Source organism: Dermacentor andersoni, chromosome 9 (assembly GCF_023375885.2).
Source record: "Dermacentor andersoni chromosome 9, qqDerAnde1_hic_scaffold, whole genome shotgun sequence".
NCBI classification, from domain to species: Eukaryota; Metazoa; Arthropoda; class Arachnida; order Ixodida; family Ixodidae; genus Dermacentor; species Dermacentor andersoni.
The window spans coordinates 75573177-75593248 of NC_092822.1; the positions used below are offsets into that span (position 1 = coordinate 75573177).

Here is a 20072-nt window from a genome sequence, read left to right on the forward strand (position 1 = left end):
AGCGCCCGCAGCGAAATTACGTGGAATATGCCGCAACGCGCGTCTCCGCCCCAATCCAGTTCGCTCGCAGCGTTCTCGCGCAATTTTTCCACGAACGGCGCCTCATCGGAAAGCGCCGTTCGGCCCATAGTGTCATACAATAATTATTGTATGATTCGACCCAATCGACCGTTTTTATTAATCCCCTATGGTTTTATATTATTTTATAGTAAACTCTAGCCGAAAGTGCCGTTTGAAAAGTTGTTAGCGATCAACTGAATCCAATCCAATCCGGACGGTTTGTTTACATCTGGGTTTACGTTCTTTCGGAAAAAGCATGTGCACTCTCTGTTTACGACGTTTACGTCGTGTCTTGCACCTCGAAGAGACGCTTTGACATCTGCATTTTATGTGTATTTACCTGCGAGTCTCACCTGTTGAGCCTGTTAGCATTAACGCTTCGAAATCGTAAGAATTTTCAGCTTCCTGCCGGTACGTTCTTGCATGCTTATTCCTCTGTATTCTACTTGCGCCTTGATTTAGCGACGTACGGCGTATTATTCATTGAGATCGTGTCTGTTCCAGGTAGAGAATGCCGAAACATGACCCGTTTAGCCCGAAGGGCATCGCGAACAGAATCAAGTCGAAGGGCCTGCAGAAACTGCGATGGTACTGCCAGATGTGCCAAAAGCAGTGTCGAGACGAGGTGTGTATGCTGGCGCGACAACCTTCCCGCAAGCTTGCTTATTTGAAACGGACCTCTCAAGGACAGTCCGATTTGTTTATAGCTTCTCTGCACCCTGCTTATGGCTGCTCTGCGCTCCTAGAATCGTTGTTTTTATTGCCGTAAAATTGATTAAACATTATTTTCATCGCATAGGTTTTTTCATTCTGCTTCTTGTCTCGCGCGATGGCTGCCAGACTGCGTTCCCTGCCAGAAACGCGCACATGTAGCAGTTCCTATAAGAAAACTTACGATTCCGACTGTGTTTTGAGAGTGTAATTTAATTATGTGCATTCAGTACAGCGCTCCTTCATTTTGACTCCGTTTTGATGCGATTGCTGAGACCAAGCGCAAATTGTAGAAGGTGCTCGTCGTGATCTAGAAAGGAAATTTCCAAGACATATTTACAAAGTGGGATGAGCAAGGTAACTATATACAAAGTGGCCATACATATGTACATAAACAAATTGCTTTCTTCAAAACAGAGATAGTTTTGAAACTTCTTAATACCATTCTGTAGCAAGCAGAATAGCGTGCAACCATCTGCAATCATTCACACTGTTTAGAAGAACAACTTTCCCTGCACGTTTGCGCATGTGTGCAAAATAATCACTGGTACCGTATTGACATTTCGACGGACTGAAATTTTTTGGTTTAAGTTTTCTCAACTAGATGGTGGATACTGGCTGTCTTTTTGTGTACAAAGAATTGGCTTGACACAATTTGTGCATGATATATGGTGTTCTCTCATATTACCCTATAAATTGGTTTCGAGGCAAGTTGTAGATTAGCGAGGTAAAACTATGTTATAAATCTGCGTGTTTCTCATTACACAGAATGGCTTCAAGTGCCACACGATGTCGGAGTCGCACCAGCGACAGCTCCTGCTCTTTGCTGAATGTCCGGGCAAATATCTTGGAACATTCTCCCAGTGAGTACTTTATGAACTTCCTGCACATGGCAGCAGGTTTTAACCCTTCTCAAATGTCACATCAGTCTTATATTGTGACCTCCATACTTATTTCTAACGATCCTAAACATTTAGGGCTTGCTAATTTGCTGTTACCAATTAAATTCTTTTGTATGTATCGTATAATGATGCCTTTGGGCATCTTTTCCTTTGTTCGTCCAGATAACATGTAGAACTGCTAACACAAGTACAGCTCATCTGAGAATCGAGCTGCTACAAAGATTGGAACTGCTTTTGCTGCATGTTGACAAATGAAAGTCTGCATGAGGCCGACAACTATGCGAAGTGTCTCATTGTGTGATTTGAACCAAAATAGTTATATCTTGATGGGAAATTTGAATGAGAACAAAGCAGCAAGAAGTGCTAAGGCTAGCGTAATGTAATTTTATTACAATTCTCCTCCTTTTAATGCACTTCATCAGTCGCCTGGGCAGTGCTCTGCCTATCTAACGACCGCTGTTGGCTGGTCGTAAGTGGTGGATGATAAGAAAGATATAGAATCAAGTGAAAAGAATTGTTAAGCTTGTAGGGGTAAGGGCCGTGCTGACAGCTCTATGTCTCAGCACACTGAGGTTGGTACACGCCTGCCCATTAACCGTGGTCCGGTACAAGCTCAATGGAATGACGGATGATAACCATGTGTACACTCAGAAAGCATTTGTTATGATTGCAACTAACACTTTGAGCAGGCCAGCTAGCTATATTGTACATCACTGAGGGTTCCCTCAAAGAGAATAATATGCTAGGTAAAGAGGGGCTTCCGACTTAAGAGTGGGGGTGCGAACGGCCGCAGTGACTGCCACAGCAGAAACGCCGTTGACTAACCACATGCGGGAAAATGGGAGCAGCACCGGAGCCTTTTACACTTGCCACTAGCTGGTGAGCAAAGAGACTTGGGCAATGTTGGAGAGATCTCGCATGACACACCTGGTGGCACTGATAGTGTTTGTGATTCCTGTGCAATACCCGTGAAAGAAAGGCTTGCGCCCGACGCCACATTTGCAGTGCGTGGGACCGTCATGGGACATAAGGATTTCCACACATTACACCAACTGAAGTCTTGTCGTTAAGTTGCTAAAATAAAAATACTGGTCACCATTCGTTTACTTGCCCCGACAGCCTGTCATTGCACCTGAAATATGCATAGCCAGCCTGAAGAGATTTTACTTTACATAGTTACATTCAGCAGTGTGACACTTGCTTCAAGGTAGGAGCCACTTTGCAGTCTCTCTAACACAACATACAATCTTTTTTATGCCTTGAAAAAATTTTCTTTATGAAGATGGCCCTTCAGGGTGTTATTTTTCAAGTTAGATACAAAGTTATTTGAAGGTTCTTGAAAACTGAGAGTGTTGCATAAATAGGGCCACCATGTGCACATGACTTTTCCTGTCGAACCACTGGCTGATCTTGGCAAAAATTTTGCACAACGGTACCATTTTGCATAGAGTTTGGCTTACTCTGGCTGGAATTACTGCTTTTGTGATCAATAATTCTCGAGTGGTTTCCGTCTGCAGTGGTGCCGCTAAGAAATGTTTTGTCCCGTTGCAACAGAACAGTAGTACCATCTGTCACAGCCACGGTGTAAGCTAGGTGTAGCTAGGTTTTTAGATGACGCCACCATTCCGTTAGTGGGGTATCAATGCGTTTTGAGTGGCATTGGCACAATGACACACTTTGGATTTACTGTGAGCAAAGCTCGTAAGTGACTCTTGAAAATTTTGCATTAAGCTGAACTCTACTCAAAATGGTACTCCTGTGCAAAACTTCACCTGGGGTTGTCCAGTGTTTAATAGAAAGAGTTATGTATACTTGGGGACGCTTGGTTGTGAACCTTGACCTGATTGTCGATGAACCCCTCTTGAGTGAGCGCATGCTATCATTTCACGTGCATTTCATCTGCTGACCACAAGGATATCAGATCGGAACTGATAGGGCCTTTCTTCTGCAGAACTTACAAAGTTGTCCTTTCTTTCAGAGAATTTGCCGAAACGTTCTTGGAGCTACTCAAGAGGCGATTTGGTGAGACTTTGTCTTTTATTTCTTTAACAAATTACAGTGATTATTATCATGATCTGATGTCATCAGCGACACTCACACGAGCTGTGTTGTTGCCATTGCACTGCGGAATTCTTTTGATCATGCCATTACAATCCATGTGTTTTGAAATCTGGATAACTTCTGAGTGCAATGGAATGTGCAGGACAAAACGACATGGACACGTGCAAGTGCTAACATCCAACAGAATTTATGGCGAACTTGGGAAAAGAAACACGACCAGTTTTACCCAAGAAACTGAAACACGTACCATCATTTAACCGCAAGAAATCATGCACCATCACGTGAAACATCAGCATTTCTTTTACTGGTCAGGAAATTAGAGGGCATGCTAATGCAAGTGCTAGCATCACGTGCCATTTGAGCCACTTTATTACACTACTGAATTCAGAAAGCTTTCTGCAAAACTTAATTTCTCCCTGTCCAACATTTGATTTCGTGGTGTGCAAGACACTGTGCTGTTATCGGCCATTATTGTCGTTACCATTGTGGTCGTCCTTTTACATGGGCCAGCCACCAACTTTCTTCGGTGTGTCCTAGGGCTTCTTTTACAGACGCCCCCTGCAACTTTTCTCATGGGGTAGGTTTCCAACTGCTTCTGTAAGCCTCACAACTTTCACAGTGTTACATGGTTCTTGCTATATGCGCGATATGGGTGATATTTAAAAATTAAGCCATATCTGTCTAGTTCTCTTGGACAAAACATAATGCAAAATGAAAAATGCACTGACTTGAAGTATTCATTTGCCAGGTTATCATTGTAAGGGACAAAGTAATGGTGATTTGTGTTCTCATTTTCAAGAAAAGCTTCATTGAATTTGAGCCACAGTGACTGGCATCGCTCATTGTCATTGTCAAGGGTCCCCTTATCGCTATCAATAGCTTACAGTGTCATTATCAACCGCCCAGCCTATCATCATTGTCAGCAGTCCATAACACCACTATTATTAGAGTCCTTTAATAATTTTGTATTGGTTATGAAACTTCGGACCAAGTTTGCTATAGGGGCAGAAGATGCTGCTAGAGGCATCACTGTAGGTGAGGAAACTATAATCACCAGTGTTGCTGGCTTGCTCGGATGGTTTAGAATAATTTAGACATGTTTAGGCCTGGTAGAACTAGGCCAACATGGTGCCGATTTTGGTCTGCCGACTTCCTGTGACAGCTGCGTTGTGTCAACGAGAGTAGAGTCACTGGCGGAGAAGACAGGCAATTTCGTTGTCACATGGCAACGATGCAGTGGCCCCCACTTTGATGCAGGTGTTGTGGAATTTTGCCGCTGATTTCTACATCTGTTGCTTGTACTTTCTTTTTTTGTTTGTTTATTCTCAAAAATACATTTCACATTTTCACAGCAAGAAAAACTGTTAGAGTGCAGCTTTCCTCATTTGAATACTGATCCTGAGCAGTGCAGTTGTTTACGCTGACACCTACAGCCACCGTTGCCTGTTCGCTTAAACTACAGTGTAAACTGGGCAGAGCCGACATGAAATAATGACAAAATATTGCAAAAATGCAGATTTTCGGGTATGAGCAGCGTTGCATCACACTAGATGAGACGAGGTGCATGATATGAGCGGCCGGCATTTTCAGGGGCTTTGTTAGAAACGGCAGCTGGGAGACTGGGGGCTCTTATTGATAGCTGGATCTCACTTTTCATACTCATCATGATGCATACAGTGTGCACAATGAAGCATTCTTAAAGGAAAATAAGTGTGCGTAATTGCTAACTTAGAAGTCGCGTAGTATTCTTTCGAAAACGTCGATGCCTGCTGAATACTCGCATAATGAGTCAGGCGTGCTGCAATTTCATGGGGGCTGTCACTTGTTGCCCATTTGGCATAAGAGGAAAACAAATGTGTCAGCATAAGAATACCAATAACAAGATCGACACAGCCTAAACCTGAATTTGAGCGGCTGGCAAGGCTGAAAATCATGCATTTTAACTTTGGAACCATCTTTCGGCTCACATTGAGCACAAATATTTATAAGATGTCCCAGCTAATGTAAGCCAATCAGCTAAAAGAAAAGAAAGACCATGGTTTGACAATCAAACACAGTGTGTCTTAAAATTGTGTCCTCCACCATGTTGTTTAAAAATTTTCTTCCATTATTTTTTAACAGCTTGACTAATGTTAGCTGGGACACCCAGTATATATACAAGCACAGCTGTAGCATTTGTGTTGTTGGTGTGATGTTTTCTCACAGCAGTTGATTTCACAAAGGTTGGCAGACAGTTCCGTCCATGCCTCGGTAGCCGCACTGGCACTGCGGCACACACCAGGCTCTTGGCATTGTTCTTCAAGGTCCTCAGGATGATTCAAGCTTCTCTGCACATCATATATGACAGAAAGAGCTCTTAAAGCCACGCAAGTACCACACCAACACACCAGCCAGTTCCTGCACCACTTGCCGAGTGCCCCCTTAGAATTGGTGGCACTGCGGCATGATAACTGTTGGCAGCGTATGAAGCTCTCCTATAGCTTGACTTAAAAGTTTTGTGACCAGTAAAATTTAAAGGACTCTGATATTAATATCAACAAAGTGGGCCCAAATAATTTCCCAACTTTTAAAGATGAAGCTGACATTCATATTGGTTTGGATTACACCAATTTCAAATGTAATGCAGTTTTAGTTTTGTGCTCAATTTTAATGGGCATGTAAATGTTTGGTACAACATTCTGGAAAGAAGCGTGCATTGGAATCGAGTGGCAATCAATTGCGAGTGACACGTGAGAGGCAGCAGTAGCAAAGATGTAGATGCAGTCGCCGCTATTTTTCTGAAATGATGGTGCGTGTTTTTTTGCTACCATTGTGCAGGCACCAAGCGAGTGCATGCCAACCAGGTGTATCAGGAGTACATTGCGGACAAGCAGCACTTGCACATGAATGCCACCCGCTGGCTCACGCTCACCTCGTTTGTCAAGTGGCTCGGGCGCGAGGGACACTGCACCGTCGACGAGACCGAGAAAGGATGGTTCATCACGTGAGTGTTGTTCCTTGATGCTTGTCTGTGTGTGCAAGGCAAGGCCACCCTTGGAGGAAAGAGAGGGCTTTCATAGCAAGGCGTTCACCTCGTTAGAAAAAGACAAATGAGCAAGTTGGTGCGTTGGCTCGGAATGCTTAGTGAATTCGGTGTGAAGGCACGAAGGACCAGAAAGGCAGACACTACAAACACCATCCGCTATGCATCCCTTGTCTGTCTCGTGTTATACACTTTGGGGCCAGCACTTTCAAAGTCTCTTTCGTAACAGCATTTGTTTACTGGCAGATGTTTGTGCACCAGACACTCACGAATGTGATTTGTATGACAATGGGACAGTCACTGCAGTAATGCCAAGATAAAGACAGCACTTGGGTAAAAGAAGATGCGCAAGAGCTGGCTCTGAATTGTTTTTCTTCCTATGTGTCCTTGTTTCTATACAGTGTGGTTGTTTCATACTGTTTTGTTGAGGAAATAAAGAGTAGCTTGGGGTATCATGAAAAACCATGTCAACTTTTGGGGAGGAGTGTTGGCCCGATGTTTGTTATGTTTGGTGAATTGAATGGTGCCATATTTCAGGAAGGCCTTACTTGTAGCAGTATGCTCCATTTTTCTGAAGAATATGTTCCAGAAGAGAGTGTGCACAGTGAAAAAAGAAGACATTGGAGCGTCCATATAATTGCTATCACAATAAATGTAGGAGACATGGTACAATTCGGCGTCCGACACGGCGTCGGACACAATCGCACCCGCTAAACGCCATATCACATGCTGAATCGTGCCGTGTGACTTTTACTTTGTAGCAGCAAGTTCAGGGTGCGATTATTGTGCGAGAAAATGAAAAAAAAATAAGAAACACACTTCTTGATTGGAAAAGGGGGGGCTGCATTCATTATGCGAGTAAATATGGTAATTGCATCATGTATTGCGACATAAAGGTATCAGACATTGTGGGGCCTCAACCATCCCTCGGGCTTGGTGAAAAGACATAGTCGACGGATGGCATGTGCTACTGCGAATATCTCAGCCTAGTTGTGCAGTTGTGCGTGGCGTGTGGAGCTCACAAGCAGAGCGCGAAGTCACTTTTCTCTCAAACGCTTTCATTTCAATGCAAGCCTGCTCCTTACTCTCTTCTGGATGCTTTATTTCGTCATATAGCAGATTCCCATGCGCGGCTGCTATTGGACAAAGGCTGACGTCAATCAAGAAGGGTGTGTAGATCAGTGCGCTTCTTCCTACTGTTACTGTGTATATTTATTGACAAAGTTCAATAAACTGGCTGAAGTGAGCGAAAATGTGCCCTTAAATTTTTATGATAATTAAGTACTTCTGGAAGAAGCCAACTATTGTCTGTTCACGCTGGGTCACGGCAACCTGCGTAAGAACAATACCTTTGCCACTTTGCTTATCGGTATCGTAACTGTCGAGTCTCGCCAATTTCGACTAGTTTTGAACGCTCAACTAACCTTGATCCTTAAGGTCAGACCATACTCGCGCTTGCAAGTGCGCGTTCACTCATGGTCACTCCAGGTAGATTAACTGATAGCACTTCAAAAATGTGCAAGTTGTATGTGGCTGCTATGTGTCAGTCAAGCTCGGACAAAGCCAGTTCGCACCACGTAGCAAGGTCAGACTGCTGCATATGAGGGTGAGCACGCCTTGTGCAGGAAGCAAATGCTTCGCATATGCACTACAGTTGCATGCAGCTGCGGTCTGCTATACAGCGTAGATATCGTGGCTCCCAGGGGGTGCTGTAATGAGTCCAGTGGCTGAGCGTACTCCGGCTCACTGAGGACAACTGCGTTTAGCTTACATTTGGTGCGTCATAGGTGCCAAATCAGTAGTGCCGTCATTGTTTACATCCAAAACCAAATTTGAACTGCGCGCCATGGTGAGCTTTAGAAGACGGAGTGTTGTGGACTCCTGCGCCGCTGTAGCTTTGACAGTGTAAGGCATTGAAGAAAGAGTGGAAACACCACAGAGGCTGTGTTTGAATACCAATAACTTCACTTCTGCTAAATGCGTTGATGTGCTTTCTGCTGCAGCATAGTTCTGAAATAGTCTATTGTCACTTCAAATGCCTCTCTCCACTTAGATAAAAAGTGGTTCAAGGCCGCTCTAATGTTAGATTGAACTACATGACACATGCCTGTACCTTTTTATGTGACTCACTACCTCTTTGTGAATGCGAGCAGTGAGAAAAGTCTCACTAGCCTCAATAACGTTGCTTGCTATGTATGAAATTATACAGGGTGCGTTTTAATGTTAAGACAATTTTTTAAATTCCTGTGTGGCATATAGCACACACCTACTCAGCTGGATTGCTTGAAGGGGTGGTCATTACTTCAACTGTACATCAAAATACACAATTCGCTTGTTAACAAAATTACTAATCAAGCCTTTACCTAATTACATTAGCGCACATATTTCAGTGCACGAATTGAAGCCAGTAATTTCATAACGCACATACAATTGAAAAGAATTTTGAAACTAGCAGTACTTTTGAAATGAGTGCTGTCAGACTTGAGCTAAAATTGCACTTTTGTTGCACTTTTTTAACAAAACCCCTTTTTATGCAATAAAGCTCAAAAATATTTGGAAGAATGCATTTCATCGTAGCAAACTTTGAGACTGTGTATCTCAAAACTGGTGTCCTGCTCAGAATTTATTCCAAGTAGATATGTTTTTTTTTGAAATCACCAGGTACAATTCGTAAATTGCAGTATTTGCCATAATGTAATTACTTAAATGTTGGTTTGCAAATAATCCCCACCTCTGAGAGTGATCCAGCTCAAGAAGTAGAATTGTGCTGCCTGCCTCGGGTGATATTTAAAAATTCTGTGAATGATAAAACAAAACACCCCTTACATTAAAGGAATCATAGATTGCAACCTGTCATAGAGAAAGCACGTTTTCATTCTTTCTCTAATCTCACACCTACTTGTTTGTTGTGAAAGCTTGTTTAACCCTCTGTTGACAAACGTTGCCTACAGGCAACATGCTGAAAAAATAATTTTTTATTGCCAAGTTTCGGTATTGAGTGCAAAGAGTGCCAATAATGAATGACAAGCAGCAAGCATCATTTGTTCGTTTAAAACAGGAACACAAGACAAGGTTGAAGATGTTTGGCATATGACTCGCTTTCTTTTGAAAGCACAGTCAGAGGAGACAGGCCGATGCAAGATTTCCTGCTGCATGGTGTCACACACGTTATGCAACGTACATTAAATGTGCACCTATGGTTCACTTATGGCGAGAGCTGTCCATACAAAATCCAAAGGAAGCCGTAGGTGGCATGGGGTGAAGCCCACTTCCAGTTTTCTGCCTGGTGTTTTTCCCTCTATTGCTGAAAAAGTTTCTGCGAAATATTTTTTTCTTTTCATTGATTATGCTTATTCTGGATGCATTATGTACATTTAGATAGAGAATAAACATTTTTGAGTCATCATTGAAGCGCTAAGGGCAGAATTACACTCAGTCCACATGGCCTTCCATACGCGTGCAAACATGTGGAAAACTGTACATATTGCGCACAGTTGGAACACACTAGCGGTGTGTTCTCCACAATGACATGTCGCACTTTGGTGCTGTCATACAACTAGCAGCGGCACGCTGGATACGTCATTATTCATTTTACCGGCGCAGGAGTCAGGTGACATGAGTTTAGACTACTTTTGTGTGCGCTGTCCGTGGGGTGTTGTCTGTAGTGGCCCTCAGAAGGGTGCCTCGACTCCTTCGATGTCTTCCCTGGTCGACGAAGCAGCAGGCGAGGGGAACAACAAGGCAACCTTGCTCTTCAACTTCCTCGTCTGCGTTACTGTGACGACGCCTGCACTAGCCGTTGATTGATGCTTTGCGTTTGTGGCAGTCCTAAACTAATGCTCGAACCTATTCGCTTGGTGGCAGAGAAATCTTGCTGCTTTGTGGGAAAACTGTCTAGAAGCGACAACCCAAAGGCAGCAGGGGTCATGCCATTGTTGAGTTCATGCCCTTACACTGTAGCGTTTACACTAGTAGCGTGAACAGACATTTGTATGCCTACGTGCAATTTGTAACATTTTTTTCGCATGTCCTCATGTGTACTTCTGGAAGGCATATGGATTGAGCATAACTCGCCTTTTAGAAGGATGCAGTTTCTGTTTAGCTGTGGATGTGCTCATGGGGCAGCTTCTCTTGTGTGCAGATACATAGACCGGGATCCAGACACCATTAAAAAACAAGAGTCATTGGCCAAAAAAGAAAAGCTTGACCTCGATGACCAGGACCGGCTTGCCAAGTTTATCGACCGACAGATCGAGCGCGATCGTGAGCGGAAGGGAGAGGAGGCTACAGCCACTGACTTCACAGAGCTGAAACGAGAAAATGAAGAGGAGAAAGGTCTTAACCAGTTTCCTTCTGCTCATTTATTTGCACAGTTGAGCTCGATTGTACCGAATTAGGCTTCTGAAACAAATAGTTAGACATATCAGGGGATTTTATATACCCAAACTTACCTATATCTAGCTTTTTAATGTGTTTGTTATATGCAGAATTGTAGTATTTCCACTGCTGAAAAGAACCAAGAAAAAAAAAATGCATTGAATCTAACGCTATGTGTACAGGCACAAGAGTTGTTGAGTGGAGCCATTCAGAATAGAGTGGGAGATCTCCACTCCCACTTCTTTTGACTCTTCGGAATGGTGAGAGTTGGACAATTTCCACTTCTGGAGTGGCTGAGCTGGACCATTCCATTCCTCGAATTTCATTAAATGAAAGCCTTTCTCCATAGATTATTACTAATTCACTTGCATGCCTAGCAACAAAAAAAGAATGACAAAACAACCAGTCTATATTTTTGAAGTCGTAAGAATGTAACAAATAATGCTATGTACTCTTTTTTCGTACAAGAGCAAACATGCTTTGTGGCCTATTAACTTTTTGCTGCATTGTTGCATGTAATCTCTCTAAATAATAGGAGGTGGGCAAATAGTCGAAGTTTTGAGTATGAATATTTCACAGTAACTATTCATATTTGAAGCGAAACTATTTTTGGGGTATAGTTGCTGTTTTCTGTCTGCTAAAAAAATGTTGCAGTTTGTCATAAGTGTAGCAGTGACAATAGCTTTTCAAGAAATACAGAAACAAAATGGGGAATGCAAGCCTTGTTTCACAGTATTTATTTGAAGATAAGGCAAGGTATTCTCCCCAGATCCTTAGCCATACAAGTCACCCCCCACCTTATATGCGAGGCTAAAAGATTCCATTGCCCTACTGTTTCAATATGGTGGCAGCAGTACTACATTTCTGGTGATCCAGATTTTAAATGGCAGCGCAAAATGTAGTAGCTTAGCTTGTAAACCTTGGCAGATGAGACAGTACTATATTTTTCATTGTAACCTGTGCCGAGAATTCTGAAAACGGGACAGTAGAGGCGAGATGCTGGTTACACGCAAATTTTGCCTTGTGGTGTGGCATCTTGGCAGCGCACTTGCCGTAAAGCCACATTTCCAGGGAATGTTTTCCATAGACCAGTTTCGTTGTTCCTTTGGGAAGGTGGGCCATTTCATTATGATACTTTGGGCAATGTCTGCCAGACATGAACAATTTGTCGGCTAATCTATATCGCCTCCTATTAGTGTGCGTACATAAATTCTTTTCCTTGAGACCCTCAACGGGACCCTCTTCTTATAATCATGACTGCCTTTAGGTATACCGAATAAATATGGTATACCTAACTGGATACACATTCTTGCACAAATTACAATTCCTGATCGCATAGCTTTTGTTGGGTGTTTGATAGGAGCAAAGCATTTTGGTCATTCTTGGGTACAAAATAGTAACTGTTATTGATGAATAATGTCATGTTTCAGTGACAGTGGAGAAGCACACGCTGCCATAACTGGGAACTGAGAATGTCTCTCTTGGGCAGACTTGTGCTCAAGTAACACTCAAACAAAATAACTGCGGCGAGCACCGTCATCGGTTGCCGAAATCTAATCTCATAGCTCAAGCCCATCCACTGTTGAAACATGTTGTACAGTGTATTCTAGAGTAAACGCTGCGGCTCGCATACATTCAAGAATGTACAACACTATTCACATTGCCCGTGCAATCTGATTAGACTCTTTTGCTGAAGAATCAGCAGCAGCATTCAATAAATTTCGGATACATTAAATATATACTGCATTGAGTGTTAAATTGATAACAGGGACGATCCGGCAAAGAATGTTCAGCGGCAGAAAAGTAAAAAGATCTGCACGTGATTATAACAAGTTAAGCTTTGCAATAAATCCTTGCTGCTGGTTCAACACACAGGCGTTTTGTGCATGCTGGAAGGGTGTTGCCATGAATTATCCGTTCCTTATTCCACATGCATCAACTATGTGGGCGCAGTGGGGCCAACAGTTGTCTCGCCAAACTTTGAAGGATAGGAGTGCAAGGCATGTCACTGTGCTTCGTAGAACCGAGGGCCAAGGTGCAGTGTACCGTGAATGGGTGCAGAAGGTCAGAGAAGGTTGATTTATTGAATGAAGTCGACCTTTGTATTCATCAGGGTATTAACTGCCACAGCCTCCCAATGGAAACATGCAGCCGGGAAATTTCCTTCCTCCTCCCCCCACCCACAGTGGCAAAATCGGAATAAGTTGGTGCACACCACACACGTGCACATCACACAGGTCAGCCGTCAAACTAAACAAATTTATTGAGATCCACTTTGAGGCTTCGTGTGCGCATGCGGTAATGTCAAGTGGTAGCCTGCACCATTGCCGACACTGTCTTTGGACAGTGGGTCGCAAATTTTCGACAATGGTTAAGAGCTGAAAGCACCAGTGGTGAGATAGGATTAACTTTTCACAACAGCGTTTACACATGGCACATTCTCATTCATTCAGAGCAAGCTGGAACTTGTTTCTGGCGATTTGTTGTTGCAGCCGTCTCTCCCCCTTAATTTGCTGCACCAGCAATTACATGCACCACGTGAAACAACTTGCCCCGTCTCGAACTACCCCCTCTTGTTGCATCAACCTGATTCAGCTTTCCCAGCGTTTTACCTCTCTATACATGAATGTGATTGCTGCAAATGTGGTGCGACGTGCCACTTGTCTCATTCGTGTAAGTGCCACTTATAAGCGTGGAAATTTGTGTGTGGGTGAGAGTTTCTGAAGTTCTGAAGAGCTTTGAAGGGCAGCCGACTCACAGGGATGTGCAAATAGTCCGTTCTTTTATTTTCTGCATGAGCTGTTGGGCAAGACAGCAGCAGAAGCCACGGTCAGCAAAGTTCGGGGGGGGGGGGGGGGGGGTTCGCTAACAAAACTTCGGTTTAAAGAAACATTCCGAGCACTTCAGCCGACACGCATTCATGATATATGCTTCTGAGAATGTACCTTTTCTACATTTCTGTAAGCTGGCTGCCCGGAAAAGCTCCACTGACCCCCAAAAATGTCGTCCACAGACTGCAGTCCTAGAAGAAATGCTGTGTTCTCACGCTAAAGACTATGGCAGTCATGTTGCCTCCAGTCATTATTTGTTTGCATCTGCACATACTATTCCGAGAAATTTAGTGCTGTTGCACCTTTGCCATGATTGGAGCAAACATTTGCACATGTGTGCAGTGCTGCCTCCTCTTCATTCTTCATTCATTCTTTATTCATTCTTCATTCATTCATTCTTCATTCTTTATTGATGCAATGCACCACAGTGGTGAAGTGGAGAGACAAGATTGTTTATTCGTACACTTTCCTATTTGGTTTTAGCATTTTATCACTAGCTTCATTTAATTTTTTTTGAAGTTGATGCTGCTTTATAGGTGAAAGCTAATGGCGTGACAACACTCTCAAGGCATAGTATTTTTCTCTCCTGTAGCATCGCCTGAATGCCTGAGAGGTGAAATTTCGACTGCTTCTCTCTAGTACCGAGGTTCGAATCCACTCGTGGCACTGCTCACTTTCTTTCTTCGTTCATTTGTTGACCCGCAAAACACACTTTCAGATTTGAGCAATGGACGAAGGTGGATATCAAAACAAAGAAAAGTGAGCCCAGAACAGCTGTGGTGGTAGCGCTTACGCTTCTGTGCTTTGGGTCGTGTTTAAAAAATTTGTCCAATCACCATCAACGATGATTATCAGTGTAAGCAAATAGCCTGACTTAATGAACGAGTGAACTAGAGCTAGCTGGAGACAGAGTGTGAGCGACTGAGAAAGATAATGGACAAAGGAACATTTTCTTTGCTGAGTATGACCATCAACCAGCATCGTAAACGGCCAAAAGAGGCCAACTGGTTAAAATAAATCCAATGACCCCCACTACGGTGTGCCTCATAACGAAATCACAGTTCTGGCTAGTGAAACAACAAAATTAGGTTTTAATTTTTAATTTAAGGCAATATAATTTCAAATTCAAAACCCAAGTGAAATGTTGGCAAAATAAAGATGTTTTCATATAGCATCATCTTCTATGCAACATATATATATATATATATATATATATATATATATATATATATATATATATATATATATATATATACATATATATATATATTTATATATATGGGAGCAGTCGAGTTTGAGAAAATGGTGCATAGCTACTAAACGTGGTATTTGCACAGAAGTCTGCATCTTGCATTGTGAACACTGTCTCACACTCAGACATCACAAGGTCTCTTGAAAATGTATAATAATATGCTTTCATCAGTCCAATGACTCCAAACTCAAAAGAAAGCAAGGGGTTTCTCTCTCGCTTTGCTGCCCCTCCCTACAAGTACTCTGTGCTCCTTGTTGCGTACTTGTCTAGAAGACACGTGAGTGCTATGTCAGGTCTGAAAATCATATTGCTCCTCTTCTATTGTTTGACAACACCTTCAACTTGCCTCTTATCAGGAATCTGCGCTTTTCGATTGCACACTGTTGCCACTGAACACGCAGTGCAAAACACATTGCGCGAGGTTAAATTAGTTGATCGCGTGCGACAGGCAAGCAAGACAGTGGGCATGCAACTGCATGGCAAAATAGTGCTAGTAGATGGATTGGAACTAACGTCCCTCCTAGATTGGCCAGTTGGCAGCCTTTGCCCTGGTGATGTCACACGCATGATCTTACTGGTGTCATGAAATGTGAAGTAGGTACCAGAAAACTCTGGACAGGTGCATACTATTGATATTGCCATATTCACAAGATGATCGTCACAACACTCATGGTCCAACTGGCCATATGAAATGAAGAAAGCGTTAATATTGAAGTGTGATTGTGTTTGACCAAAGCCAAAAGTTGATGAACGTGGTCTGCAATTTCTTCTCTGATGCAGTTGTTTTCAAGCTGGCTGCCTCCTCAACAAAACAGCAAGAAGATGCGGCAAAAAAGTGAGTGAATTTGCTCCTTTTTTTTTCTTATTGTGTCTTGCTGGCTTGTGGTGCTTAAAGGGTACCTGAAACAGTCCAGACAAATTTTGTAGATGCGTAGGGTACAGCTGCAATAAAACATTCGTGCCACAGTTTAAGTGAAGCATCTGATTTTACGAGAGCTATGGACGATTGCAAGTTATCCTCCTTTATAGCCATGATTTTTCTCCTCCACTCATTCGCCGAGTGACCGGGGCCAAGCTCCACCTTCACTAGCTCTGTGACATGATGTGACGTCATGTCAGCTACTTCCGGTTGTCTTGTAGCCAGCACGCAAAGTCTCTCCAACCTCCTTGCTGGCCTTCTGGCCATCAATTTCCCGCGACAGCTATCCATGCAGCGTGCATTGTGAGTGTTCTGTCACAGTGCCGAGCGTGTCCCATATTCTGGTAACCTGGTATTTGGTAACTTCATGGCGAGGTTACGTGTCCTCAATAACTAGCACAGTTACATCAAAACAAATGTGGGAGATGGTAAAAAAGACAAATGGCAGCTACTCCCCATTCATGGTTCCATTTCTCTCTGACCCTGGTATACAGACAAATATAGAAGAACAGGCAGATATTCTGGGTGAATATTTTTCTGCAGTCTCCAGTTCATCTCACTATTCAGAATCATTCCTGAAATGCAAAAACACAGCTGAAAGACACAGACTGCCGACAAGTGGCGGTACAAATGAACCCTATAATAACTTACTTATAGTTCAGGAAATTAATAGAGTACTGTCCGCTGGTAAGCAAACTGCACCTGGCCCAGACGAAATACATTATCATATGTTTGCTCATCTCTCTGAACCGGCTGTGGAGGCACTTTTAAATTTTTTAAACAATGTTTGGCTATCGGGGAAAGTTCCCGAAGCCTGGAAGATGGCCATTATTGTTACATTATTAAAACCTGGAAAACCATCCACCTTTCCTAGCAGCTATAGGCCCATAGCTCTGACTAGCTGTCTAGCAAAGTCCTTTGAAAGCCTATTGAATATCAGGCTAACATTTGTGTTAGAAGACCGGGAGCTCCTTGATGTCCATCAATGCGGTTTTAAAAAGGCTTTTGCTCCACCACCGACCACCTTATCTGTCTTGAAAATACTGTTTGTGAAGCTTTTATACACAGGCAACACTGTCTATCTGTCTTCTTCGATTTGGAGAGGGCATATGATACAACGTTGAGGTTTGGGATCATTCAGGACCTGGCTGAACTGGGCATCCGCGGCAGGATGTTGAACTGCCTGAAGGACTTCTTGTCTAACCGTACACTTCATGTCCGCCTTGGCTCAACCCTTTCAAGGAATTTATCCAGGCAAATGGAGTACCTCAGGGATGTACTTTGAGCACAACACTCTTCATTGTAAAAATGAATTCTATCAGGAAAATAATTCCAAGATCCGTTATGTATTCTATCTATGTAGATGATCTCCCGATAGCTTGCACGTCCTCGAACATATCAACATGCGAACGACAAATACAGCTAACAATAAACAAACTAGCAACATGGGCAGACAGAAATGGTTTCCGTTTTTCCCCACAGAAATCGGTGGCCATTCTTTCCTCACTCAGACGAGGCATACAAATAGATCCCACCCTACACCTGAACAAAATAGATATACTCGTAAAAAATGAACATAAATTTCTAGGTGTAACATTTGAGAGGAAGCTCACCTTCGTGCCTCACATAAATTCTTTGAAAAAGAAAGCTTCTCAGTCCCTGAACATACTCAAAGTGCTGTCGAGAAAACACTGGGGAGCCGATAGGACTTGTCTCTTGCAAATTTACCGTTCTGTAGTTCGCTCTACCCTGGATTATGGATGTATAGTGTATGGGTCAGCAAGACCATCGTACCTGAAACGGCTAGATCCAGTACATAATTTAGGTTTGCGTCTCTCCACTGGTGCATACAGGACATCACCCAGAAACAGTCTCCATGTAGAAACCAATGAGCCATCACTTACAGATAGAAGAGCCATGCTCACATGCTCGTACATTCTAAAGATCCGTTCGCTACCCAAACATCTATGTTACCCCATAGTCACAAAGTGCCCATCAAGAACACTGTTTAACAACAAACCACAAGCTATTAGGCCACTCCTCCTGCGTTTCGAAGAGATGTGCTAAAACCTTGGCATGCTAGACATATTGCCAAACATTGCCCAAAGGCGAGGTCCACTGCCGCCATGGCACAATTTTCCTGAAATCTGTGATTTCACTCTGACACACTTTCGTAAAAAACAAATTCCGCAACAACATATAATACAAGAATTCCTCACACTTGAAGAAAAGTACAGTAATTTTGCAGCTTTTTACACAGACGGTTCAAAAACAGATGCTTATGTAGGAAGCGCAGCTGTACAGGGGAATTGGAATAAAATAGTAAGACTTCCACAGCGTGCTGCCATCATCGCTGCAGAAAGTTATGCCATCTGTGTAGCCATAGAAAAAATAGTAAATGAGAGACTCACCAACAGTGTTATTTACACAGACTCACTGAGTGTGCTCACGGCCTTTCATTCTGGAAATGCAATGGGTCCTCTGCTTGGAGACCTCATACACAGCATTACAGCAGCCACAGCTCAAGGCCGAAACATCAGGCTCTGCTGGGTACCAAGTCATGTCGGCATAAAATGCAATGAAAGAGCGGATTTGTGCGCTGCTCAAGCTTACGGCAGGCAAATTAAGAATGTAAATATGCCCTATAGAGATTGCATGAACTTACTACATAGTAATGCAAGGAAAAAATGGCAGTCCACTTGGAACAACGAACTAAATAACAAGCTACAATTAATAAAACCAGTTCTAGGTGAATGGAAGACATGTGTGCACCAGAAGCGTTTCAAGGAAGTCATTATCTGCCGTCTCCGTGTAGGTCACACACACATTACACACAACTTTCTGCTGAAGAAAGAACACAAACCAATTTGCACTTGTGGAGATGAACTTACAGTCAATCACATTTTAATTTCATGTTGTAAACTGGAAAAGCTACGGAAAAAGTGCTTTTCCCCGTTTTATAACCAATGCATCCCTTTTCACCCAGCACTGCTCTTGAGTGATAATGCAATTGTGGATATGTCAAGCATCTTTAGATTTTTAACAGAAGCTGGCTTTCTTAAAAATATGTAAATCATCACGCAGTACTTCACCTCATACACCACAGCCATTTCTCATTCCTGAGAAAAAGGCTGAGGACTTCATTTGATTGGTTAGGAGCCTCAAGATCCTTGCCCTGGCAAGGATGGCCACTGAAAAGTTTTTATCAGTACCCATTGTTACAATCTTTTCTTACTCCATCATGAGGTAACTCTAACTATTTAAGCACTCAACACCACCGATGATTATTTACATTTTTATAATATTACACGGAAAATTCTCCTATACCTCGGGCTTGGCGCATGATGGCCTTAGTTGCCTATGTGCCATAAAACACAACACAACACAACACATATTCTGGTAACCGCAGGTGAGCTGGGTGTTCTGGCAGATGGGCAAAGGTGTAAAGTCTCTACGTACTACTACCGCTGTTAACAAAATTCGTTGCTGTGCTTACCATTATTCACTTACCACTACTACTGTGGTGAAGGAACTTTAGCATAGGTGTACTGCATTTCCTCAAATCTTACATGCACTTTCTTTTATGATAAAATGGGTCCAGAAATTGTGTGCGCGTTAGAATCAAGTACGACCTTAAATTTAAATTTCCATATTGCCATCAGCATTTCAATATGGCTGTGTTGTACGCGCTTTGAGCCTAGCTGCCATAGCTTCTTCCACATGCTGCAGTACGTGTGCTTAGGTTAGTCCACCGTTTCTTCCCATTTTTTGCATATGCTCTATCAGCACGCAAGTGCCAACTGCAAAGACACATAGAGTTAGTCGTGATGTTGCAATTAAAAGGAAAGTGATCATGTGTGTGCAGAGATAGACAGAAATCTGGCTTCTGTCCATTCTGAACAGTGTTACCTCAGCATAATGAGCACTTGATCTAATG

At 42.8% G+C, this 20072-nt stretch overlaps 1 protein-coding gene across 2 annotated transcripts in view; it reads left to right on the forward strand.

Annotated features, from left to right (window-relative positions):
• Window positions 1-281: 281 nt before the first annotated feature.
• Window positions 282-20072, forward strand: part of kin17 (kin17 DNA and RNA binding protein) — a 39512-nt gene continuing 19721 nt past the window's right edge. Inside the window, exons 1-7 of one of the 2 annotated variants that reach the window (XM_050176163.2) lie at window positions 282-471; window positions 565-685; window positions 1540-1634; window positions 3652-3695; window positions 6552-6717; window positions 10898-11091; window positions 15997-16051. In XM_050176163.2, coding sequence (XP_050032120.1) covers window positions 572-685; window positions 1540-1634; window positions 3652-3695; window positions 6552-6717; window positions 10898-11091; window positions 15997-16051 — 668 coding nt within the window. In that variant the 5' untranslated portion in view covers window positions 282-471; window positions 565-571. The remainder of the gene's footprint in view (window positions 472-564; window positions 686-1539; window positions 1635-3651; window positions 3696-6551; window positions 6718-10897; window positions 11092-15996; window positions 16052-20072) is intronic. The other variant, XM_050176161.2, reaches the window with a different exon arrangement.